The 26,884-nt window shown below is 37.3% G+C and overlaps 1 protein-coding gene across 6 annotated transcripts in view; it reads right to left on the bottom strand.

Moving 5' to 3' along the window:
- Window positions 1–26,884, bottom strand: part of SNTG1 (syntrophin gamma 1) — a 334,795-nt gene that overhangs the window by 96,297 nt on the left and 211,614 nt on the right. For all 6 annotated transcript variants that reach the window (XR_007199924.1, XM_048286500.1, XM_048286498.1 and 3 more), the window contains 4 exons: window positions 13,038–13,140; window positions 11,540–11,622; window positions 6,712–6,842; window positions 1,166–1,295 (listed from right to left, as the gene is read on the bottom strand). Coding sequence is in view for 5 of the 6 variants with exons in the window: in XM_048286500.1 (XP_048142457.1) it covers window positions 1,166–1,295; window positions 6,712–6,842; window positions 11,540–11,622; window positions 13,038–13,140 (447 nt within the window). In the remaining variant the exon portion in view is untranslated. The remainder of the gene's footprint in view (window positions 1–1,165; window positions 1,296–6,711; window positions 6,843–11,539; window positions 11,623–13,037; window positions 13,141–26,884) is intronic.

The following is a 26,884-nucleotide window of genomic DNA, read 5'->3' as shown; positions in this document are numbered from 1 at the left end:
ACTGATTTAAGTAGCAAGAACCATTAGCAGACTGAAGTAAAGACGGCAAGAGAAAAAAACCCCAGAAGCCTCAATTGTCAGGATGCCTAGTGAGACAAGAAAGGTTCTACATAGCAACAACACTTTAAGGATGAATAAATAGCCATAAAGTTCTCTGGTACTGCATGGAAGCTTGCAGATGGCAGATGAATTCATGTCTGTCATGTTTTTATAATACAATGACTTCTACATATTGCTGCCAGATGGAACATAGTTTTGCATCTTGATTATAAATCTCCAAGAAATACAACTTCCTTCAATGTGTTCCCTATATTTGAAACAAAAGCAAATTCAGGGACAGATTTGAGAAGATAAAGTAGATTTAAGGAAATCTGAGAGAATATAAATTAAATCCACAAGGGCTTCCTTGTTATAACTCAATTCAAAATAATAGAGTTCCCCATGTGTTCTCTATTTTGGAGGAAAACCAGGGAATCCAATACGGATTTCTATACAGGGAGAATTACATGTTCATTTTAAAATGTAAATACATCCCAGGCAGGTCCAGAAGAGCTCTCAATCAAACTTCTTAGTTTGGAAAATCTTTTACATAACATTTATTCCTGCTTCAAGAAAAAGTGGTATCTATCCCACAAGCTCAGATCCATAAGAGTGAAGTTCAAGAAGCATAAATACATTTAATCATTGCTGATAACAAACATCCACATCTACACCACAGAAGCACCTTGCCTTTCCCATGGTGTTAAACGATACCTAGACAGACCTAAAATCTAACTGAGATCTGGTTATACCAGTTTCTGTAGAGATGTGCTTTCTCAAACTATGAAGGGAGTACAGAATTTTTGGTTTTTATATGTGTTCACGCATCACACCTGGCTTCCTCCTGTGTGTCTGGTCTTTGCTTCTAATCCTAATTGGTATTGCTAAGAAGCGAATAACTTTGATAGCAATGAAGTGAACTGTATGACTGTAGGGAAGGATATTTTCCCATTCAATGATTTCTCACAGAGTCTGATTTGACGACAAACTTGAGTTGACTTCTCTCAGACAGCCTCAAGCATTGTTTATACGCAGATAATTCTGTGTGTGAACCCATTAGGCTTTTATGACAGTTATAATCAAACATGATTGGGAAACCTTCTGGCTTACTTGGATCCATACTTACATTGTGCTTTGTGAGGTTGGAAATGTTACTTGCTATTGCTTGTAGCCAGTCAATACAGTCTTCAGCAGAGAGACACTGAATTATTCCACTGCAAACCCCATCCACAGCAATTACTTGGAATGCATTTTGCCTGCAGACATATCATAACAGATCAGGTCAGAAGAAAATTTTATCTGTTCTAGCATATCATCTTAACAATACTTGTAGAAATGCTCTTCTTTCAACTACAACGAAGGTCAGCCACTGAACACTGCTAAAATGCTGTTTTATAAAATGCTATTTAAAAATTCCTGCTTTATAAATACCTGACATATTAAAATGATCATGTTATAAGGTCAAATCAGACAATACTAAGCTTCCATAAGGCTATAAAAAAATTCTATGGACCAGCTCCACAGAACCTTCAACATCAGGCTGTACAACCTCAGAAGCCGAGCAAATGAAAGAGCTGATGCATGTATAAGACTTTACACTTTAATACAGCAGGCTGCAGAGAAGGAAAGTGTGCATTGGAAACCATGGGCAATAATTTGGGAAATTCAGTGAATACCAGTATCTTTTTCTCAACACCTTTGTTTCATTTTTATATTGGAGTTTCTAAACACAGTTGCATTCCTGTCTGGATGGCCCTTATTGGCTGCTCATGTTTATAGAATTTTGTTTCTCTTTTAAACTACTGACTGAAAAGTTGGAGAACTCAAAATTGATAGGTAGCATTAATGATTTTTCCAATTGCATTTCTGAATATAGGATCATTACCAAAATACACTCCCACCTCTGTCTCTACCCCAGCACCAATCTGGGCATATATACAAAAATCCGTCACACATTATAGACTGATTTTCCACTTCCAGGCACTGAGCAATTACAGAAAAAGAGAAAATTTTCAGATGCTAAAGCAGTAACAGACCTAATTTCTTCAGTAAATAGCCTCATTTGCTAAAAGCCCTTGTAAGGCTCATAGGTCTCTCTTCAAAACCAAAACACCTCAATACTAATCCATATCCCAGAGTAGGAGATTACTAAACATACAGAGAATACCAAGTTCCACTGCTGACATTCTTCTACAAACCCAACTGTTAATGATCAGTTCATGGTTTAAGATTAAGTACATCATTCAGATTCTTTGAGAATGGCTCAAGCAAAGTGCCTGTTATCTTCAGGGTAAAACTGAGTGTCACTAATGACAGATCTGACATCTGAAGACAGGTATCAATTTTGAAAAGCTGTTTGGGGTTTTTACCTCCTAAAATTTTATTCTAGTTGTATAGAATGTAAGGCTAATATCTATCTTCACTGCACCCACGTCGAGAACAAACTGTTTCTTCAGTCAGGAGAAGGAATAAAAATGAGCTAGAGCCATGCTTTTGCTCTGAGAGTTCTAGCATGAGAACCAGCTTTTGCAGGATAGTGATATTAACACCATCTTGCAGGGATTTCTGGTTTATTTAAATCCAGCAGTTTAGTTGTCTTTCACACAGGTAGTGATTTCTCTTGAAATCCCCAAAAATACCAGTCAAGACAGACTTCTTTCAGAGACTCATTTTCAAATAATTCCAGTCAAGTTTTGAGGAAGAGTTATTTAAAGAATCTTCAGGTAATGTTGCTAGAATTTTTTTATTCTATCCTTTATTTTAGGTGGTTATAAATATAAATAGCAAAATTTTCCAGAATAAATTTCTAAATCCTTACATGAAGACCATAACATGGGCTCAAATTTGTTGACTATCTCTTTTAAGAAAAATAGCACTGACTTCAGGACTCACCTTATTTCTACACAGTCTATCATAAATCAAAGCAGGGGTCCAAGAAATCCATTAATATGTGACATTAACACAAGCACAAAACCCCCAGTAGGTTCCAGATTCAATCCTCATGCATGAATTTCCCTTACTTACACTACACACACAGTGAATCTGGTGCATTTAGGGCACCAGACTGTTCCTATTGCTCCTAGGAATTTGATCTGTACAAAACCATTCACCCACAATGTTACTATCCAAGTATCAATAAACACAGATAGTATGATACATGGTTACATAATGAATTACTTGTGGATGTGTCCTGGCAGTAGATAGCCTTAGAATATTGTAACAGTATTTTCTTGAATGAGTCTACCAGCCCAAGTTCATAATACCATGCGAACCTGAAAACATAAGTATTAAATACATGTTTTGTACTAAATGGAACAAATAGTAGATTAATCACTTTATAATACACAAAAAATTGTCATTGGATAAACACTTAACTACACATTTCAGGTTCTCTGACTTCTGGAACTCAAAAGCTATATTTGAAATTAATGAGTTCCGCAAGATTAAACTCACTGTCTCCTAGAATTCTGTATGAATACCCTTCAGAATTCTGTATGAGTACCCCCCAGAATTTAGGTGTCTCAAGCATTCCACTGGAAAAGCCAGAACATGATTATGAGGTTTAATATCGTATGTGAGAAAGTTATATTTCCATATCAAGCTCTGAAATATAAAAAGTTATTAGACTTTACATAGTGAAAACAGCCTTGTACATACTAACTTCAGAAAATGTAATGAATTAGCCTTCCTTTCACGTTGCTTCTTTGTATTATTTTTAATATCCTTTCTTTTATGTTGCTGTTTATAGCAGTCTCTTTTAAAAGTATCTACCTTTCTCTCATAACAAATTCTGAGAGGGAGTAACATTTAAAAATGTTTACAGCAATTTAAAACAGTCTTATAAACTAGCAACATAAAATGTTGGCTCTATGCTTTAAGAAAATCCCACTTCCTCTCCCATAAGCATCCCGCATTTTTGGTTTTTTTAAGACTCTTACTTCCTCATGTTAGAATAGAAGGACAAAGAAGAAAATTATCAGAGTAGTTTTTCAAGGTTTGAGTATGAATTCAGGCATTTTGTTTTGTATTAACATACTTTTACATTTATTTTCTAGAAATTCAAATGTCAGGAATATTGTTACTACCTAAGAAACTTTCTTTGTTATGTTCTATAATATGAACTTTAAGCTTGTTTTTATTGATGCAGAAGACTGCATTTTAAAACCCTCTATGATCTATGAACAGCTGAATATGTGCTAATTTTCCATGTGAGTAGCTCTATTTAATTCAATACCTAATCTGAAGTACACAGTAGAATAGATCTCATATTTGACTGTTATGATTTTGGGTCCTTTATGCTTCATTGTTAAATACGGAGCTGAAAGCTTTCACAGAATTTAGTGGAACACCTCCTGCCTCTCTGGTGACTTTATCCTGCTCCAGTTCAGTTCAGCCAATAAGCTTTCGTAGCCTTTGGTTTACACCTTACCTTCCTGGCCCAGCCATTGTTCCTCAACAGACCAAGGTTCATGCAGCCAAGTAAATATGATCCTGCTATTACTGGTCAAAAGCTGCAGGCTGGCTTTAGCTCCACTATGATCCACAACAACTACTGCCTAACCTGCATTAATTTCAGCTCTGTGAATAGGAGAAATGGCTGGCAGACCTAGGCAGTGTAATTCTGAGAATCAACAGTCCTAAGAACCAGCTGAGGCGGTGGACAGCTTTTGTGCAACTTTCAAGTATTTACTGAATACCAATGAGAAGGAAGCAGGCTGCAATAAGAAACTATAAAATTAACTCCGTAAAAATTCCAAATAGACTGAAAAAGACTTCTCTTCCCCCAGTTTCTGAGGTTTCATAAATCTACTCCTAGGTGATTGATTAGAAGAAGAAATTATGGAGTAACATGCTCTGTACCTGTACACATCTTTCCTCCAGTTAATGCCTTTACATACTGGAGCTCTCAGAAGTATTTCAGTATGAGAACTTCATTCTTATATATACAGATGATTAATGAATCCATACAATACCTAGATGTTTAAAACTTTTAACAAGTATGATCTTATATATTTGCCTTATCAGACTTTGTAGCTATTTTCATTTCTATCTAATTGCTTTACAAACAGTAGTCATTACAGAATATTTTTTCTTCCTTTCTAATTTCTTCTGATTTATTAGGATAATGTTATATTAAACAATGACAAGCTCTAGGTCTGTATTTGGTCTTTCTGAGATGAATTTAATTTTCCCCACAGCAGCTCTCATAGAGTTGTGCCTTGTATTGGTAGCTAGAAAGATTTTGACTACACAACAGTGTTTTGGCTACCGCTGAACAGAGTTGTCACAGAGCTGCCTCTCCAACATTCCCTCCTCACCAATAGGCTGGGGGAACAAAATCTTGGGAGAGGAAATAGCCAGGACAGCTGACCCAAACTGATTAAAGGGATATTCTATACCATATGACATCTGCTCAGCAATGAAAGTTAGGAAAAAGGAAGAGGAGGGAGGGTATTAATTAATTATGACACTTGTCTTCCAGAGCAACTACTACATGTACCAAAGCCCTACTTCCCAGGATGTGACTGAACATCACCTGATGATGGGAAGTAGAGAATAAATATTTTGGGTTTTTAGCTTCCATGTGTGGTCTTTGCTTTTGTTTTATTAAACTGCCTTTATTTTGACTCACCAGATTATTGCCATCTTATTTTCTTCCCCTTCATCCTGTTGAGGAGGGGAGCGATAGAGAAGCTTGGTTGACACTTGGCATCCAGCCACAGTCAACCCACCACAATGCCATAAAGTTAGACCTGACTGTGAGCTTTGGACAGCTATCCCAGTGATTGTGACAAATTGGCAATGAATTTAAATGTTAACACATGCAAAGTAAAACGTGGGAAAAAATAACCTTAGTTATATGGAAACAAAAAAAAATCCCTACTGTAGATATAAACATGAAGAAAAATACAAGAACTAAGAGATGGTTATCAGCTCAGGCTCTTGCTCATGGTCCTCATCTGAGTATGGTTGCAGCTACTCCTGTGCCTGGACATGTCTCCCACTGATTTGGACCTGCACGCTGATTTCCCATCCTAAACTGAGCTCCACCTGACCATGATGGACTCTTCTGAAGACTGTCCCTAAGCCTTCCCTAAGCCTGTTCCATGGGGAGCAGCGGGATAGGATCTTTGTCTGCGTGGACAACACCTTGTCCAGCCTCACTCCTACCCTCTCTCTTGGCTTATCTTCCCCATGGGGCAGCCAGCCCTTGCTTCTCCCAAACAAGATTATTTCACCCAATGTAGTTATCAGATGAAGTATTTAACACAAACAGAAGGAAATACATTTTAAAAACATAATCACATTGCAGAGTTCAATGCCATAATGCATTGCATAAAAAAGACATAAAAACAAGTAACTTAGAAAGAAGACAGGAGCATTAGCAGCTATTATATGATGACATATGTTTCATCTCAAACTGCAAAAGGTGCTGAGCAGTAGATGCAAGTAGGAAGATCACCCATCATCTCCCCACATACCTGTTCCCAGCTGATGTCAGAGCAGAACATGAGCCAAGGTGGACCTAGACAGACCTTTATGAAAGCTCCTATGTTTCATGTCTCTGGCAGCTGCAGTGGAAATAATAATGCAATTTCTCCAACAAGGCAACTTCCTAGGGCATGCATTTGTCAACCAAGAAGTCAAGTTTCAACCTTCAAACCTCTTTACCTGCACAAATCTGATCCTGGAAGGTACTGGGAAAATCGTGAATGAAGAAGTGGTATTAATCGAAGATCACACCACCTTTTCTCCCACCTAAGACCTGGGGATGCTGGCCATGAGGAACATGATAATGTATCCTGAAAAACATTAAAAGATCCTTCTCAGTTTTGAACTTCATTGTAAGTACTCAGCAGATTTGGAAAGAAAGAGATAGACTTCAGAGACTTTATATTTCCACTTTACCCAAATCACTTGTCATCAGTTTTAGTGAGCACTGGAAAGATTCTGAATAGAATCTCTAAATTATTTACCATACAACCATAATTCAGTTGTTGATATCTTTTCTAACAATATCACCTCAAACCCTGGTAATTAGAAATGGGATTTAATATGTGATGAAAATTGTCAAAATTGTCAAAACTACACTCTTGTGATGAACATTTTAATTTGACCTACTTAGAGAAGACACTGCTTATATGAAAACTGAACTTTATTATGTTTATGATCATATCTAGAAAGAATGAGTATTTAATTATCTACAGTCTAATTTGACCAGTAGTTTTAAAGAATATAGATTTGCATGAGAAATGCTTATAAAAAGTTAAATATACCTCTTTCTTCCTTTATAAAATACTTTAAAAAATAGTGCTGACAATGATGTTATTTTTCTGAAAGAGCATGATTCTTCAAAGTGCCTTCTCATAGTGACAAAGAATGAGGAAAAGGCTGAAGTATTTAATGCTTTCTTCATCATAGTCTTTAATAGTAAGACCAGTTATTCACCTGGTAGCAAACCTCTGAGCTGGGAGACAGGGATAGGGAACAGAGTGAAGCCCCCATAATCCAAAGGGAAATGGTCAGTGATCTGCAGCAGTTAGACATGTGGCCAGATGGGATCCACGGAAGGATAGTGAGGGAGCTGGCACATGTGCTCAGCAAGTCACTTTCCATCATTTACCAGCAGTCCTGGCTGACCAGAGAGGTCTCAGTTGACTGGAAGCTGGCAAATATGATGTCCATCTACAAGAATGACCATAAGGAGTATCTGGGGAACACAGGCCTATCAGCCTATCAGATGGCATTCATCATCTTGGATGCCATCCCACACCATGCACAGAACAACCAGGGAATCAGGCCCAGCCAGCACAGCTGTATGTAAGGCAGGTCCTGCTTGACCAGCCTAATCTCCATTTATGACCAGGTGACTGTTCTAGTGGATGAGGGAAAGGCTGTGGCAAGAGTGGCTGGAAAGCTGCCCAATGAGAAAGAACTTGGGGGTGCTGGTCAACTGTGACTGAACATGAGCCAGCGTGTGTCCAGGTGGCCAAGAAAGCCAATGGCATCCTGGCCTGCACCAGAAATAGTGTGGCCAGCAGGACCAGGGCAGTGATTGTCCCCCTGTATTTGGCACTGATGAGGCCTCACCTCGTGTGCTGTGTTCAGTTTTGGGCCCCTCACTCCAAGGACACTGACATGCTGGGACATGTCCAGAAAAGGGCAACAGAGCCAGGGAAGGGTCTGGAGTACAAGCCCTGTGAGGAGCAGCTGAGGGAGCTGCAGTTGGTTAGCCTGGAGAAAGGAAGGCTCTCCACAACCACCTGAAAGGAGGCTGTAGCCAGACGGGGGCCAGCCTCTTCTCCCAAGTAACAAGTGACAGTATATCAATATATCAGTAAAATTATACTTGTTGATTTACATTCTTTTTAGTCTCAAACTTCATATTTTTTCTTACTGATATCTTCTATAATATAACTATTGCAAAAATTAAGTACACCTATTTCTCTAGAGTGTGAATTTTGTGTAAGATCTATGGAATTATAAAGCTTTACCAATTTGAACTTTACTTTTACATATATGTTCATATATCTTTTATGTATATGAAACAAAATATCAATATAAATATCATATTAGCTGAGCAGTAGGCTTTTTGCAGGCAGTTCACTTTTTTAAAACATTGAATTTCCTGTGAAACATTCCATTGATTCAATAAAAATGAAAATAAATAAATTATTGGCTAGGAAGACTATGCTAGGATGTTGTTTTGAACACCTTGAATTTTTAATGTTTTCTGTCTGCTTTTGGGGACCTTTCTTCACCTGAGATTAAACTTGGGGGAAAAATGAAATGCAATAAAAATTCAGATACAAACCGCAGGCCTAGATATTATTGCAACAAAAATGTTAATGCTACCTTTAGCCTGCCTGCATAACTCTTTGAACTGTTGACAAAAGACCAAAAACAGTCTTGTCTACCCCAAATTCTGAGTCAAAATTCTCCTTCACGTAAATCAAAAAGATTATAAATTAAGAAACAAGACTATGGCTGTAAGTCACAGAATCATAGAATTTCTAAGCTGGAAGGGACCCACAAGGATCATGGATGTCAAGGCCCCGCCCTTGACATCCCCAGCAATCCCACAATGTGCCTGAAAGCATTGTTCAGACTCTTCTTGAGCTCTGTCAGCCTTGGTGCTGTGATCACTTTCTTGGGGAGCCTGTTCCAGTGCTCAACCACCCTCTGAGCGAAGAACCTTTTTCTGATATCCAACCTAAACCTCCCTTGACACAACTTCAGGCCATTTCCTTGGTGACTGTCACTGGTCACCACAGAGGAGAGATCAGTATCTGAGAGATCAGTCCCTCTTCCTCTCACGAGGAAGTTGTAGACTCCGATGAGGTCTCCCTTCAGTCTCCTCTTCTCCAGGCTGAACAGACCAAGTGCCCTCAACCACTCCTCATAAGGCCTCCAGACCCTTCACCATCTTTGCTCACCTCCTTTGGACGCCCTCTAAGAGCTTTACATCCTTCTTATACTGAGATGCCTGAAACTGCCCCCAGCGCTCGAGGTGAGGCCACCCAGAGCAGAGCAGAGCAGAGAAGAGTAGAGCAGGAGAATTCCCTCCCTTGCCTGGCTGGCGATGCTGTGCTTGATGCACCCCAGGAGACAGTTGGCCCTCCTGGCTGCCATAATCAATGTGCCATTGACCAGGACCCCCAGGTCCCTTTCCACAACACTGCTTTCTAGCCTCCTGTTCTCCAGTCTGTACATCCAGAGTTTTCCCTTCGCAGGTGCAGAATCCAGCTCTTGCCCTTGTTATGGTTGCCCTTCATACGGTTGGTGGGTGCCCAGCCCACTAAATTTGTCAAAGTCTCTCTGCAGGGCCTCTCTGCCTTCAAAGCAGTCAACAGTTCCTCCCAATTTCATATCATCTGCAAACTTGGTTTGTATCCCTTTGAGTCCTGAACCCAAGTCATTGATCACAATGTTGCTGAGCCCTGGGCCTAAGATATGGCCCTGCAGAACCCCACTAGCAACAAGTCACCAGCCTAATGTTGCTCTGTTCACTCTAAGCCTTTGTGTCCAATGCATGAGCCAGTTGCTCACTGATCATGTGTTTATCTAGCTGTCACAATTTCTTCTAGAAAATATTCTGAGAAAAAGAAAGAACTGTGGGGTAAGAGTTGTACATAATTTAGGAATTCATACAGATGTCTTTGGTTTTACAGAGAACCCTGTTCCCATGACAAGGGGACATCTGACATAAAACCACATCTTGGACCTTATTAGAAGAATTTAATTTAGGGTGAATTATAGACTCGTGATATCAGATTATATTACTTACACAGAAAGAAAAATATTTGGTTTCAGTAAATTATTATCAGCTCAAATAGAAATTATAGCTAATCTAGATATGCTTTGACACCTACAGAAAAAGAATTCACAATTGGAAGCAAGTTTTTTGTCATGAAAACAAAGTTAGAATTGTACTGGCTAGCAGAATAAATCAGTTTAGGATCTACTGCCATCGTCTTCTTACATACATGCATACCTATATAGACTGCTGAGACACGACTGGTTTTGTTATTGCTGCACTAGTTACATATATTTTTATTGTTATTTTATATAAATTTTATTGGTGTTACCTATTTATAAATTCCAGCTCCTAAAACTTGTAGAATTCCTCAAGGTTTTCCAGATTATAATAAGGTTTAAATCTGTGCTATCAATATTTAAATCTCTGGGCTACTATTTAAAACTTTTAGTAGTAAAATATGAAAATACAATAAAACAAGGTGGAAATTAAAAATGGTTCCTCAACAAGGCTTACATTTCAGGTTTTTTAATATTTTTTAAATAATTATGATCTATACTGGTTTACTTATTCCATGCTTTTTTTATATCTTCATCTATCACATAGCCAAATCTTCTGTAAAACAGCTTTTAGAACTACATAAAATAAAGGAAATTTTGCATTTTCTGGCTAAGAAAATATTTTAAAGTCACTTGTTGCACTTCAAAGGCATCTTTTAGTAAATATCTGATCAGATATCTGTAGCATTTTATCCCAGAGACACTCCGCTCCATAATGCTATCCCACTTCAAGTAAAATTTTAAGTGTACAAATTACTAGAAGTAAAAATAGGCAAAAACATGCACCTAAACATCTTTTGACAAAAGTTTTAGATAATGCATAAAATATAAGTCATGGAAAAATATTCTTACAAATTTTTCTTCCTTTTTTATAAATAGATATATTTTCACTTAAGAATTTAAATTCCTATGCAGAGAAAATAACGTAGAAGAAAAAAATTTTTGTGAAATTCCTACTGCTAAAGTAAACAGTAATCATACATATCAAGGCACAATCTCAGCTGTAATAATTTGTCACAGTTTAACTTCCAGCTATAATTTCTGGCTGCCCTTTTTTCCCTCTACAGAACTGTCTGTCTCCAGTGTTAACTAGAGCTCCTCCCCTGCTGCTGTCTTCTATTAGTACTTCCACTTAGCTATTATAGCGTAATTATTCTTCCATCAAGGAGATTCAAGCTCTTACCGTGTTGTTGGGGTGGTAGTTGAGATGTAAACCACTGTCACAGAGGGGAGAGGATGTGCCACTGCTTTGGTCACTGGGGGCACCTAATACAAATACAAATTCACAAAAAAATTCTTTGTTAATCTATGATGATGTAATTCAAATTTGTATATGTATGTATGCATTCTCCTCACCCCCAAATAACTTCAATCATATATAACATTCATTTACTTTCTCCATTCAGTATCTGTCTTCTGGCTTGAGTGGAATGCCTTTGTAAGCTAAATGGGAGCTCAAGAAAACCTTCTCTGAGGCTTTGTTTAAAAAACGTTAATGTCTGCCTGTTAAGAAAAAATCCCACGAAGTTTTTTTCAAATTTTACAATAAAAGGGAAGTGTGTACCTTCTCTCTTGGTTTTTGCTTGAAGGAACTTGTCAGATAACCCTTTTGTTACTCTCAGTGGAGTTTACAGTTCTAAATGTTCTTGTAATGGTTTAGGAAATTACAGTGCTACACCTCAAAAGTGACATGATAGGATCCATGCAAATGCATATTGCTGTGCATCACTCAGGCTACTCTGTGGTCCCACAGCCTATCATAAAAGGGAAAAAGGTACTGGGACACATTTTTATTTAAGAATACAGTGTTCCAATTTTTTTCTTGTTGCACTTAAGTTTAATACATAGACAAAAGAAAAAGACAGTCTTCCATCAAATGTTTGTATAAAATGCTTTTTCATTTTTTAGTTTATTTAATTCCTGCTAACTTAAAATGAAAGGCTAGAAGTATTGAAATTAAATATTTATTGTTCTGTTGCTTAAAATTTGAGCAATTTATTTCACTCTCTTAGAGAGCAAAAAGCAGAAGTAAAGCAGAGGTGGCAAAAGGCAAAGGCTGATATATAAATATGCTTAGATATGCTGCAATTGTCTCTAATTATGCATCCACACTTACAATTTAATATAATTAAAGGAAGACAGCTGTCTCCATATGACTCTCATGGGGCTAGTTGACTAAAACTCAGTTTGGACTAAAACAAAATACTTATCATTCCAGAGTAATTTATTCTTAGGTAGACAGACATCTCCACCAAAGCCTCTGAATTTTAAACAGCAAAGTTAAGTCCTCTAAATATACACACACAGTCTAAGTTTCACATTCACAAGAAAAAACTCCCTGAGACTAAAATACTATTCAATGCTGCCTGAAAAACTGATTTTAAATACTCTGCAGCAGGATGTGAGCTATTGCAAATTAATGTAATTCTACTGTTTTACCTGCAACTTTACTGATTTACACCAGCCAAATGCCTGGTTATCTGTTTTTCAACCAAAGACAGCAATTTTTCTCTTGAGGTCAATGTTAACAAAAGCCATGGCAATAGGAGAAACTCATATTCAGGCAGTAATGCTGATTGTAAAACTGCTGTCAATCACCCTCAATGCACATAGTTTCGGAACCTGCAAGTGTTCATGGGTATCGAATTGAGGGCTCTTTTGGCCAAGTAATAAAGGCTTACATGCACAATCTTCATTCAGTGGCAGTTTGAGAAAAGCAGGTGCTCTTTTCAGAAAGGACACAGTTAGGGTCACTTCTTCCCCTGCGTTGCGAAGGACCTGTACCTGGAAAAGAAATACAGACAGACACCTTGAAATAAATTTATGACCAAAACCCATTAACAAATATAAGCAACACCACAGAGCTTCCACATACCAGAATACAACCGCTTAGCCATTTACTGCAATTACATTTGTTTGAGAAGAAACCAAGATGTAAAGCTTGCTATCTGCTTGTCTGTTGTGTTTCTAGCCACACATACAGTTAAGGGGGGGGGGGGGCATTGTCCTCCTCTATTAGTACTGACTTTGATCTGTGCTGTTGGAGAACTTGTTCCTTGAAATTATTCAGCTATGTAACTCCTTCTTTCAGATCTGGAATCATCCCCCCCCAGCATGTATGTATTTAAAAAAATAAATATATATTTTCTTTATGCAAAGTTGTCTTATAAATCCTCAATCAAAACAACAGCAGTAGTTTCCACATCTGTGCCATGATCCTACGAGCAAGTCTTTCCAACAGCCAGAGTTAAATTTAGCTGAAGCGCTCCAGCATGGATGAGAGACCTAATCTTCATCACAGACACAGAGGAAAAGAACCTATTTTAAGCCTTAAATCTTAGATAAGCACAAGATGAGGTTTTGCCAAAGGGCAGCTTGCATTTTGGACATAGAATGTGCAAAGCACCTATACAGCTGTGAATACTTTTAGCCTTCCTGTACTCTCCCATAGTTACCCCTTCGGCTTTTGTTCATCTTTAGCTTTTTTGCGGTACAGCTGTAGACACCCCAAACATATAGCAGAGTGAGGGAACTCCAGGCACCCCCTGGAGTGGCAGAAAGGAGGCGTAAAAGCAACTAAGCAAAATGGTGTATTAAATAGAGGAGGAGGAATGTTTGAATCCGCTTATAACATGAGAGGCAAGAATCAGGTCTTTTCAGAGAATAACCATTTCCTGTTCTGGCTTTATAACTTCAAAACTCTTCAAGGGCTGATTTAGTTTGGGCTTACAATGACAGAAGATTGCACCATGCCTCTCTTTGAGTTCATACTGTGCAAAGACCCCACTCACAGGGAGCCACATTCAGAGAGCTGCTACACAGTGAGACATTAGGCAAACATTTTATACTAGCACATATCTGTTCCCTTTTCTGCTGTGCAGCTGGATAATACACAGGTAACCCTTCTGTCATGCTGCTGCTTGAGAGAAAGCCTTGTAAATAATTTATGAAGCATTGCTATTTTTTAATTATGTCTGTCAATAACCTACTCAACACATTTAGTTACATGCATGTGTATAACTATATATTGGGATGCTTTCACACTGAATCACAGCATTATGCTGTTAACTTAAAGCAATTCTTCAGGAAAAAATGTCAACTTTGCCTTGAAACACAATAGTTCCTACTTCATGCTGGTTGCTACAGAGGACTAACAATATGATGACAGAATATTTGATTCAGTAACTGAAATTTTAGGGTCTTTAATGTTTAAAATAGCACAGGGGTTGTCAATGCACATTTTTCAGTATAGTATGTATTTATTTGTATGTGTGCAAATAAACACAGAAACATCACAACAAATTTAATTAACTTATACTGCATGCCAAAAACTTCATCTGTAACACGGAATCATAGAATCATTTAGGTTGAAAAGATGAGTCTCTTTGATGGGAAGTTCCCAGTTCTGATATATTTCATATTTTAAAATTTTTAAGCAGCAATTTTTTCATAGAAAGATGACTTGCAATGATATGCAAGAATTCTGTCCTGAATTCAGCCAGAGAAACTGTCCTGCATCCTCATCCTCCATAGAAAATTCACCCTTTTCCTCTCTTATGTAGAAGTCACACAGTTCAGAATAGTCAGAGCCAAAGCAGAAACCTACAGGTATGTATTCCCTATTGTTTCAACAGATGTGGATAGATGAATCCACAGTGCAGGAAGTGCAGGAAAATACAGCTGCTCTCTGCTTTTAGAAAAAAATATTTCTTTTTACTCAGGAACAGAGAATAAATAAGTGGAGAAGTTACCAACTTTAACTTATAAAGTCCCCTTTTAAGATAAGAATAAGTGGATACCATTTGTGAGAGAAGCTGAGGGAGTAAACTGCCCTGAATCATTCTTCCAAGAGTCTACATTGCTTTCACTTGTTAATATATTGCTCCGTTAAACCTGTAAGATGCTGTAAGTAGTCTACTGTGGCCTTTTTCTCAAACCTCTTTCTTCCTCAAACCTCTTCTCATAGGATGAAAACTTTAAGCTGGAACACATTTCAGTTGAAATCAGCAATATTTATACCAGTGAAGTGTATTTTGGAGTGTAAGAAGCATATTGTCCAGAAAGTGACTAGATTTTGACATGCATAATAAAGACTAAAGAGAGATGAAAGATTAAAAGAGAAAAGTACTAGGTAATGATTACAACAAAGAGCAGATGAGTTATCGATCCCATTTTGCTTACTTTCTAGTCATTAACAAAGCCATTCTGGGAAATAAGGTTAGGTGAAGAAAATGGGAATTTTAATCACTTTATTGTCTTTTTCTAGCTTTCAGTTGAAAGTTTTACTGCTATTTTACATTCTTCGTCCTCACTTTACATAACAAATGAACAATTATTGAACTGTTTAAAAGGAAGTATGCCTTGCAAGATTCATTTACCTTTTGTCCTCATTCACCATGTACAGCATGTCATACTGCCATTCTTCCACACAGAAAGAGGAGGTACAATGGGAAATCTACTCCTACTGACAAATGATTTTAGTAGTACACAAGAACAGCTCATGTTCACGAATGGAAAATTGATAATTTTTACAAAAAAAGGTAATAGCCAAAAGTAATGTGACAATTGTTACAGGGAGATATGTTTATGAAATGAAACTCAACACTTGAAACACAGGGAGTCAAACAGTTTGTCTGTAAGAGTCAGTACAGTTAGAATTTCTAAATACAGTTAGAATTTCTACAGTTTTACAAATATGAGTGAAATTCTACCAACAGTTAGAGATACTGGCATATTAATGTATCTTCCCTCTTCCTCATTGCCAAACAAATGTTTAGCTCAAAACTTTATAGAGCTAATATGAGGACAGTGTGAATGAAGATGTCTTGCTTGTCTCATGCACATTCACAAAAAATGAATTTATCTGCACAAGTGGACATTATGTGGACATTATGGACATAATATGGACATTATTGGTAGTATATTACACCAACTAAGCAGTAATGACTTTTACCACTGCAGTCAATTCATTAACACATTGAACAAGTCAGTTGTCAATCATGATATAATTTGTAGATAAAGAAATGGATAGATATATAAACAGCAATCCTGTTTGCTTACTTGGAAGAAAACTCCCTTACATTTATTGTATACATATTGCCAATAAGTTGCCCATCAGGCACTATCATTGACAAAAAAAGTTTTGACTATTTCTGGCAGCAATAACTCTAGAAATATTTCAAGGTTACTTTCAAACACAAGAGGGAATATGTAAATATAAACTAAATATGCATTTTTTCAGTTACAGCAGTTTCTGATTTACAAGGAAAACTTAGAGCTAGGTTGATCAGAGGAAGTAACTTTGGATTTTTTTCCCAGAACCATGATGTGTTGTATGCATGGTAAAAATGACTCAAGATTAAAAAGCTAAGGACTAGTTCTTGCAAACAATGAAGCTCTCTTAAGAATTTGAAATTATTTGAAAAACTTTCAGAATTCTTCTCTTTTTGCAGTTTCTTCCATATTTTCATATAGTTATATTAAATACCTTAAATTACTGATATGTTAGTCCACAAATGAGGAAAAGGTGGGGGTTGTTTTGTTTTGTTTGATTGTTTTATGTTCTTTCTCCCCCACCCCTCCCTACTGCGGGTCAAGGTGTGTGGAAGGTATCTTTTCAGCTTTATACCGGCTAGCGCTTGTATTTCAATGCCTTAGAAAGCCTCGAGCAGCCTTGAGAGGTAGCACGGGCTATCTAGCACTTTAGTAGCTCTAAAATCGGTACCTGTATCAGCTGCAAAGCAAATACCACCAGCAGAAGCAAAGAGGGAGAAATATAGCTCCCTGCTCGCTCAATTCCCTGCAGTTAGAAACTTTCCAATGAGACAGACAACCAGAGATGTTCACAGGAAAGTAGCTGAGCTGAGAGAGACGTGGAGCCTCCCCTCAGCCATCTTTTATTAGGAGAAGAGGAAAGGGGAGGACTGGGGGCGGACCCGGGGTGACCGGCCAATCAGACACTGCTAAAGAGTCTGAGTTACATTTGGTTTTGCCCGCACTTGGAACAAAGGAGCTCGGAGCACATGGGCAGGAGCAGGTGTCTTTGGGAGGGGGAGGGGAGCTCAGAACAGGCAGCAACAAAGGTGTATTAAAATGCCAAAAAGAGAGAACTGGAGAGAACTTGGTTCATTGAATGTTGAATAATGGCACTAAAGTGGTATCACGGTTTTTCAACAGATTAAGTAACATCAGGTCACTGAAAAAAGTACTAATTATTAATCCCACCTTCTTACTGCCTGGACCTTCCAAAAAGAAATTTTACTAGGGTTATTACATACAAATGCCAATTGATTACTGATTTCCATAATGATCCCATCACTTATAAAATATTCCAATGTGGTTGAAGACTGGATGGAACACTTTCCCCAGGGAAGTGGTCACAGCACTATAACTGACAGAGTTCAAGAATGGTTTGAACAACACCCTGAGGCACATGGTGTGACTCTTGGGGTGTCTTGCACAGGGCCAGGAGTTGGACTTGATATTTTTTATGGGTCCCTTCCAACTCAGCATATTCTAAGATTCTATGATTTTCCCTAGTATGTGAAAAGACGTAAGTGGACCCAACCTCTACAAAGCGATCAAGAAACTTATTTTTGAGGGAATACTAATTTTGATTAAATATAAAAATATTTTTCAAAAATTTCAAAACAATAATGCAACAACTTCCTAAGATGGTTTTTATCATATATGAGGAGTTGAGTGAAGGTGAGAAAAATTCCCAGTGCTAAATCCAGGGAACACTTGCATGACAAAAATTAAACTCAGTAGTAGACCTAATTTCCAATTTCTAACTAGGTTATATATTCCCACTGTATGCCATGCACCCCTGTCAGAAGAGATATGGCAATTTCTAAAGCAATGCATCCCAAACTGCAGAAAACGCATGACCAGACACTATTAAAAAGGATTTGCTTATTGTTTGTATCATTGAAAGGTAATGATCTGACTTATTTCCAGAGGCTATGTTGACTATTTAAGATGCATGGGTTTTCTTTCTATAGAACTCTTGATTTTTAATATTTTTGAGATATTCTATGAAGCCTTACATTTTAGGCCTAGGAATTTACCTAACTATATCAAGTTTTAATTTTTCTAGTTAAAAATGAATAATGGTAACACTTAAAATGTTGATATAGAAGTTGCATGGATTTAATAATGAAAAGCTATTTAGTACTGCTGTTACTACTTGATTTAGTATTTTTTAATTTCAGCTAGTGAGTAATAGCAGCTATTGATTTGTTGGTGCACAGTGTCTAACAAAGTCATCCCTGTAACATGAAGAAGCCATGACACTGAAAAATCTTAACATCTCCTCATCAACATTATGGCTATATATATTAAATTCCTGCTGGTGTTTTAAAATCATATACATATATTTAATTCAGAATGAGTTCATGTAGAAAGAACTACATAAACATTAAATATTGTCAATAAACTTTCTTACGCAAAGTATAACCTTACTACCAGTGGGACCAAGAATTAATTTACTTCTACCACAAATGACCCTATATAAAGTTAGGATGTTCATGGAAGAAGTGAGATAGGCAAAAAACCCAGTTGTGCATGTCTGAGCCAGTAGCTGTGTGAAATAGTGAAATTAAAATAGTCAGTGTTTCGAGAACGACAGTGACTATATTTCTATGCAATTACTATAATGACTGTAAGGGGGCTATTTGAAGAAGTAAATTTTATGGTGATGTGTGATATTGCTGAATAAAATCTCTACATAATAACAACACTAATCTGACTATTTTTTATAATGTCTACAATGATACTGCCTTTTAATTTTATAAACCCTTTTAAATTCCCAGTTCAAGAAAACATTTGAGCATATGCTGAAGTCTCTCTCAATATATTCAGGAAAGCAATGAAGCACGAAGTCCCTCTGACTTCAGTAAGTATTCTTTCCTGAATAAGACTGTAAATCCCCTCTCAAATTACCAGTGAAATTTACCCACCAATGAAGTGGTAAGGATTTAAAACAGAACAATTATTTAGATCCCAAGATCTATGTTCTCTTGAACTGGAGCAAATTTCACTCTTCAGTCTTTAAAGAAAAATTCAGTTCATTGGTTCATTTTACAATTCATACCATGAATTGTAAAAATTGGGAAAACAGAAAAAAAGAGAAAAGGTAGAAGACACCTTTGTAGCCAATGCACAGTCTCACAGTGAACAAGCATCAAGTCCATCGGCAGATAACATAACACATATTTTGACACAATCACAGAGAGGTCAAAAGCTACAATGTTGAATTATGTTTATTTTTAAAATCAACTGCTTTATTTAGTAAAAGCCATATAGTTAACACAGAGTATTAGCATTAAGAACACATCACTGCATAGTGAGGTTTTAATTCCTATGATCTAATATTTATCACAGTATTTGCCAACAATTGAAGTTATTCAAGAAATATAATATCAAGACCTAACAAAGGTTTCTTCCTTCAGAAAATTTCTCTTTCCAATATACAGAGAAAACTAGAACACCATTTTATGACAGTAGTTCCTACTCAGGCTGCACAACTTAAAGCATACTTCAGACTATAGTTTTACACTACTACACAGTTGTAGGTTTTAATCTTTTGCTGTTTGATTCCAAAACCTGTGTTAGATATTTAAACACAAACCCAAAGGGCTGCACACTAAAACTGAGGGCTATCTCAAAAAAGGGGACAGGAACTGCAGGGCAGAATAGTGCACTTCCCAAGGACACAGGAAGACGTGCCCTTCTATTCTGCCCCCTCTTCTGCTTGTATCCTGCTACCAGCACTGTTTGGCAAAAGTGCAGGGGGATGCAGTAACACAAGAACTTACAGCAAAGACACCCTCCAGTGTCCACCACTAAGAAATTGTTCTGAAAAGTGCGGATAGAGGTTTAAGGATCTGCAAGATGACACAGCAATGGAATTGAAGCAGTGCTTGCTTAGTGAACGCTCCAGCTACTAAGGCACTATACAAAAGATCATTTCAAAGTAACATACACAGAAATTCACGGTTTGATGCTTTTTGAGAAGTCCCATCAGACTGGCCACTTAGAAAGAAAATTCCTCTTGATCCCAAGTGGCAGCACTTGTTTAAGCTAGACCATTAGGTGGTTTCTCAGATGCTGCGGTGGCAAAGTCCACTTTACACCCCGCATGCTGCTTTGAAAGTGGTGTCTCCGTAAACCTCTGTGCTAGAAAGTTCTCCCTTTACCAAGATTCCACTGGTCACTGACTCTCTCCCCCCACCCATCTCTTCACCCACTGGCTCCTGCTATGTCACTCATCCTTGCCTCTGCCCCCTAGCCCTGAGACCATTGGCTTCTGATGCTTTGCCCACCCCTGGGACCCTTTGGGACAAAACCACGCACACGTTTTGTTCTTGGTTCTCTGTCCCTGCTTCCTTCGAGTGTGTTGGTTTCATTAAATGCCTTGGAATTGCATGCAGAGAACCCCTCTCGCCTCTTTGTCTCCGGTTCGCGCATAGACTGTGGGTGTGAGTGGCTGTTTGCGACTACCTGGGAAGGTGTCACAGGTTAGCAAGCTGAGTCTCGGAAGTGATGTTCTTATTACAGCTTTCTCTATGACCTGACAGAACCTATCAGATGGCCAGCTTGAATATGGACAATTCTTTAAGCCACTTAAAATTGTGACCACCTCTGTGATACACACTTAAGAATAGACAAACTCCCCCCCCCCCTCCCCCCCAAGCTCTCTCTCGTTTCTAGGCTGGGCCATGGCTCCAGGATGATCTCCCCCCCCCCCCCAGCAGGGCTGTGGGCAGCCAGAGTGGCTCGGAACCGCCCCCCCCCCCCTCCACTGCAGCCAAGATTTCAGTAAGCCACACAGCTGCAAGGCCGAGGTGAGATTAACCCTTTTATTGCTGTGAAGAGCTGAAAATCTGAGGGAAGAGAAAGAGGAGATGCTTAAAGCTGAAATTCTGTTGTGAAGCTATGATATATCAGAGTATCCCATTGTAATTTCATGAAGATATGGGGGGTGGAGTGTTCAACTGCTGACGCAGCTGTAATTTCATGAGAAGTTTGGACAGGGAGAGATGGAAGCGATGAGGACTTTTGCTCCAAATGGGAAAGGAGAAAACCTCAGCTCCTAGAGATGCTCCCAGAGATAGTCCTAACGATGAAGATGAGGAAGACCCTTTGCTCCCAGGGAGGGAGAAGGGCCTCTGCTCTTGTTTCTGAACAGCTCAACCTTAAAATTGTACCCCAGAAAACTTCAAGAGTGGACCCTCGAAAGCAGTTGCGGGAAAAGCTGCAAGTCGGGGGAAGGGACTCACACGCAGGCAGAGAGACTCCTCTTCCTAAATGGACTGAACGATATTTGGAAGTGGGCGGCTGTCTCGTTGTGATAATGTTTTCATAGCATGAGCAAGAAGAGACTCCTCTTCCTAAATGGACTGAACGATATTTGGAAGTGGGCGGCTGTCTCGTTGTGATAATGTTTTCATAGCACGAGCAAGAAGAAACTTCTCTTTCTAAATGGACTGAACAAGGTTATTATGGAAGTGGTAAACAGACTGAACATCTTAAGGGTTGTCTTTTCACATTGTCAGTGGGAGAAGGGAGGAAGGTGGGGGGAGGAGGAGAGTTCTGAAGGTATGGTATAATTTTTTTTCCCCTCTTTTAGGTCTGTTAATAAACTTCTTTATATTCTTTCAAGTTTGGTGCCTGCTTTGTGTTTCTCCTAATTCTTATCTCACAGAAGATAAACAGTAATGAGTATTTTGGACCAAACCACTACAGAGGGTGAGATCGGGTGCACACGTAGGTGCTGGCAGAGTGCCGCCTAAGCGTGTCCACAAAGGACCTTGTGGAATATACACGGCATTGATCCACTGAAACTCCCTTTCCATACTCAGATGTACAGCATCATACCACTCATCTTATAGCTATACTCAGGCTTCCTTCATTGATCCTTGCTCTGCCTGTTTTCACAGGTTCATGGGCTTTAGTCACAGACGTATCAGAACATGCAACCTCAAGACTGCTGTAAAAGCATTAGTAGAAAACTAAGTGATCTTCCTTTAAAAATAGATTTCATCATCTTTCGGGCCTACATGCCAAGTAGGCCACTTATATTAGCTAACACTGAGAGACATGTACAGAATTTTCTTCACAGGAATAACTAAAATAATCAGATGCAAGCAATATGAATAAGTGTAATGAGGAGGTAGGAGAAAGAGATTAATTTAATTTAAAAAAAAAAAAAAATTGAAAATATAATTAACCTACAAAATAAAAAACATCCACCAGGCAATAGAAGACCAAATACAGATCAAACAGAGGACATAGACTCCTATCAGTTCTTTCTTCAATGAACTTCCAAGATAAAAAGATACTACTGATTTTTCAGTGATCTATTCAAAATCAAGTTGAGAAAAAGAATATGGTTTCAAACTTTTAAGTCTAACACTTGTGGAATGGAGTACTTCCAAGTTGGTTTAAAAGATCTAACAGCAGCTTTCTGGAAATCTTTAACCTTTCTTATACTCCACAATCAACACTAAAATGTCTATTATTCTTTCAGTCAGAGTAATAGTAGGCTGCAACTAATTATTGCTTAGTTCCATGTTTATATTTTGAAAAGTAATATAGGAGTGCCTCAGCAAAAGATATCAATGCAAGCAAAAAAAATATTAAAGGAAAAGTCTTCAGCATTTTCCTGTTTTTCTTTCATTAATCTTAGTTTCAATAATATCACACAGAAAAATATCGCTGTAAGTTCTTAATTTTCATTCTTAAGTCATGTACCCTAATTTTGAATTCTGTTTCACTAAAGGCTGTGTGTACTGGTCATAGGAGTTCATATTAAATAATTAGAAGGCCATTACTCCAACACAGAAACTATGAAAAGCAAGGAATTGGAAATTTTTAAAATGCTATGTCTTCCAAAACTGAGAACACACCCCAGAGTCTGAGACTCATAGGTCATATGGGACATTTTGGGTCCTTGAACTGAAACATTTCATACTATATTCTGAAATACGAAAAACAACAATTCCTTAAATAGATTCCAACTATAAAACATTATTTACCACAATCTACCAGTATATTCTTTGACTCATTCTAGCCGAGTTTCAGACGGTTGATTCTAATGCAAATGTTCATTTTAATACCAAACAATGGGTCTTGTTAATGATTCTCAACCTATGGACTACCTATTGGTGTGGGACTGTGGTCCATAGAAGAAATACACAAAGATGTATTTAATAGCCATTCAGCTCTACGTGATAGGCAGCTATTCATGACAAGAAAATACCTATGAAAATACCAAAAAAAAAAAAAAAATCCCAAAGAACTAGAAGACTTCAAGACAAACTTATTCCAAGCTTTATGAGCTTTTTCAGCATATCTATTTGTAGTGAGTACGTGCCAGAGCTCAGAATGGCCTAGTTTTATTTTCACATTATCTACTCCATGAATGACTCTGCTTCTCCAGGATTATTCAGCTACAGTAAATGTACTTAGTAGTTCTACAGTTTTACAAAGTCCTCTACTTTAAATGCTCACAGATGTCTCATTTTTTAAAAGTGATTACGTATTTGGCTGCTGGGCACCTACTCTCTGTCGAAGCTAATTCATGAACACATCTTTTTGAATTATATATGTAATGGCTTCCAAAGCAACTGGCTAAGAGGAACAAGACAAATCCTTTAACAACACTGAAAATGACAGAAATACCAATGGAATTTTTCCCAGTGTGGTTGAAACTAAACAGCATGTAATTTACATTTTTTTAATGTGAAATAGGAAACTTGAATACTTTTTGACAATACAAAGCTTTAAGATAGTTTTCTAACTGTGTATTACAACTCTATGAGTGATAAAATCCCCACTTTTATTTAGGCAACCTACTCAACCCCCCCATTAGTCAAATATTATAAATCCATAAGCCTAATTGTGGTTTCAGCTTGTTTGGTTTACGCGTAAGTTTCATCTTCACATACAACACACTTTCATTACAATTGTATATATGTCAGTAAACTTCTCATCAGTATATCTCAGAAATTTACATAGGAGCCAGATTTTGCTTGGGATTAATTTCACTGACATTGTCAAAAACAGATGTTGACCAAAGCTGCTTTGGGAGGACTGCATGAACCCCTTAAGCAAACAAAACTACAAAAATGGGAGAAGCCTTTACACCAGTGTTGTAACAGCATCTACTGATTTCTACACCGGCTTAAATAGCATCGTGTGCGCACTGGTGTGGACAGCCAGATGAACAATAAGCTTTCCCATCAATCTACAGAGGATTTCTTATTTAAGATACAAAGTTTTTGGACTTCTTAATAATCAGAAAGCAACCGTGATGGTAGTCTGTGCTGAGAATGTTGTTTGGGATTTTTTCCTTTTAATTAGTTATGGAGAATATTCAGAAAAATGTCAACATCTGCAGCACTTGTAACATGTTTTAAGCAGGCTCCAGAGGCTTTGCATATTTGCCTTCAAGGATGCATGACATAAAAATTCAAAGATATTTTTCTTTCTTTTAAGCAGGCCATATTTTAATACATAGATAATATGTAGAAATTCTTCCTACTCATCATATCTTCACAAACCCTTGTGGGATCAACCTTTATTACTCATACAAATGGTATCCTTTTAGTGGATTTTAGTCCAATATAATATGAAGTGTTGAGAATAAGCCAGAACTGTAATTTACTAATTATTTGTAGGCTACCAACAAATCATTTGCATTGCTATTCTCTAATAGGAGTTTCAGACAGTAAGACATCAATAAAACCATCTTTAAATGAAAGCAGAGAAATTTAATAAGACATATTCTCTTGGACTAAAAAAAAAAAAAGATTATTTAAGGTATGTCTAATATACACCAACTAAATATCCCATCACAGATTTCTCCAATATATATTTAAGTCAGCTTTTGATTACCATCCATCAACCTGGAAAAAAACAGACAGACTATATGGCAATGACACTTTCTGGTGATAAGAGCTGCCTCAAACTGAAAAACTCTGTGCTGTATACAAGCCAGAGCTTCAGTCATGAAATTACAAATAAATGAAATGTGAAAACCAATACAACAGGTAACAATACCAGTATCTGGTATGTAGAATATTAATATTTTGCTTGTGGTCTGCAGGTGTTATGGCATATATGGCACAACAATGCAATGACTGTTCTAGGAAAAATAGATGTATAATGCATGATCTATCCAACAGTGTACGAGAACATGGCAGAATCCAGCACATAACCATGAGCTGAATTGAAGAAAAACATTGTATATCAACTCTCAAAACCATAAGCCATCTTTCAGCAATTAGCCAGGAAAACCTTAGAAGAATGACCTAGGCACTTATGACTCTCCACTCCCTGTACAAAAGTCATACAAAATAGAAATTAAAGCAAAAGGCTAAAGACATTACCCATGTTACATAATGAGAAATAATCAGTGATATTTACAGAATAAAGCAGAATTTTCCATTTATCTGCATGATTCTCAGTTACAACTGTAATAAAGATCACTAGAAACCCTCTTAATGAATGGATTTGTATTTTTCTTTTGCTGGAAGACATTATACTAAAAAAAGCTTCATACAGAAGTTTTTCTTTTTCAACAATTTTTTTTTTTTTTAAGTAGGGGTAAAAATAAAAACAAAGTAAAAAGTGGAAATGTCTTTTTCTAGTAAGCTGCAACAGAAACTAGACAATAACTTGGAGTTAAGGTCTCCAAATTTTGCAGGTAATGAGTACAGGAAGAAATAATTCTAATCAAACTATTAATTTAAAGAATTTGGAGTTCTTTCTTTTCATAGTTGATCATAATGCACTTTTTATTATTATTATTATTACAGTAATGAACTTGACTGGTTTGAGTTTTCTAACCCTGATTATTAACAAAACAATGAAGCTGCTTAATAATCTATTAAGAATATAAAAATCTCCTGCTCTTTTAGTCAAATTGTTCCCACAAATCGAATTTACCAGAAAAAAATGCTTTCCTGGTTGAATCCTCTATGACATTTCTAAGATAGTTACTAAACAAGTACATTTGTTTTGTTTGTAATTTTTGAAAGGCTCATTAGTAGTATTCAAAATGCATACACATTACCTGACTGTAAAACATTCCAGCTATTGTTCCTGTTCCTAATGCTTGAAGAGTGAAAAACTTCCATTTGACACAGCATTTTGAAGTACAGTCTTAAATTTTAAGACATTTTATGAACAGATATGAATCTATGATTGTTGAAAACAATACAAGTGTTGCATGGCTTGAACATTTTGCCTGACTAGGCAGAGCTCCAAGTCTGGGGGAAAAAAGAAAGATCATTCCCAGAACAAGAGTTTGCTCACACTAATCCCATTGCAAGGCTGGGGTCAAACACACAGCCAGTGGCAAATTTCACATTTACATATTCAATATAAAATTTGCTGTTGGCAAATACGACCTTAACACTTAGTTTTCATGAACACTCACAGTAATCAAGCACCAGAATATAAATGCTCATGAAAAATTAATAAAAAGTGGTCTTAAAGAGTTTGAAATCAAATTCTAATT

The sequence above is a fragment of the Corvus hawaiiensis genome, chromosome 26, assembly GCF_020740725.1.
Source record: "Corvus hawaiiensis isolate bCorHaw1 chromosome 26, bCorHaw1.pri.cur, whole genome shotgun sequence".
Lineage (NCBI taxonomy): Eukaryota > Metazoa > Chordata > Aves > Passeriformes > Corvidae > Corvus > Corvus hawaiiensis.
The sequence above is the reverse complement of the archived record's forward strand: the minus strand, read 5'-3'. Positions and strand labels throughout refer to the sequence as shown.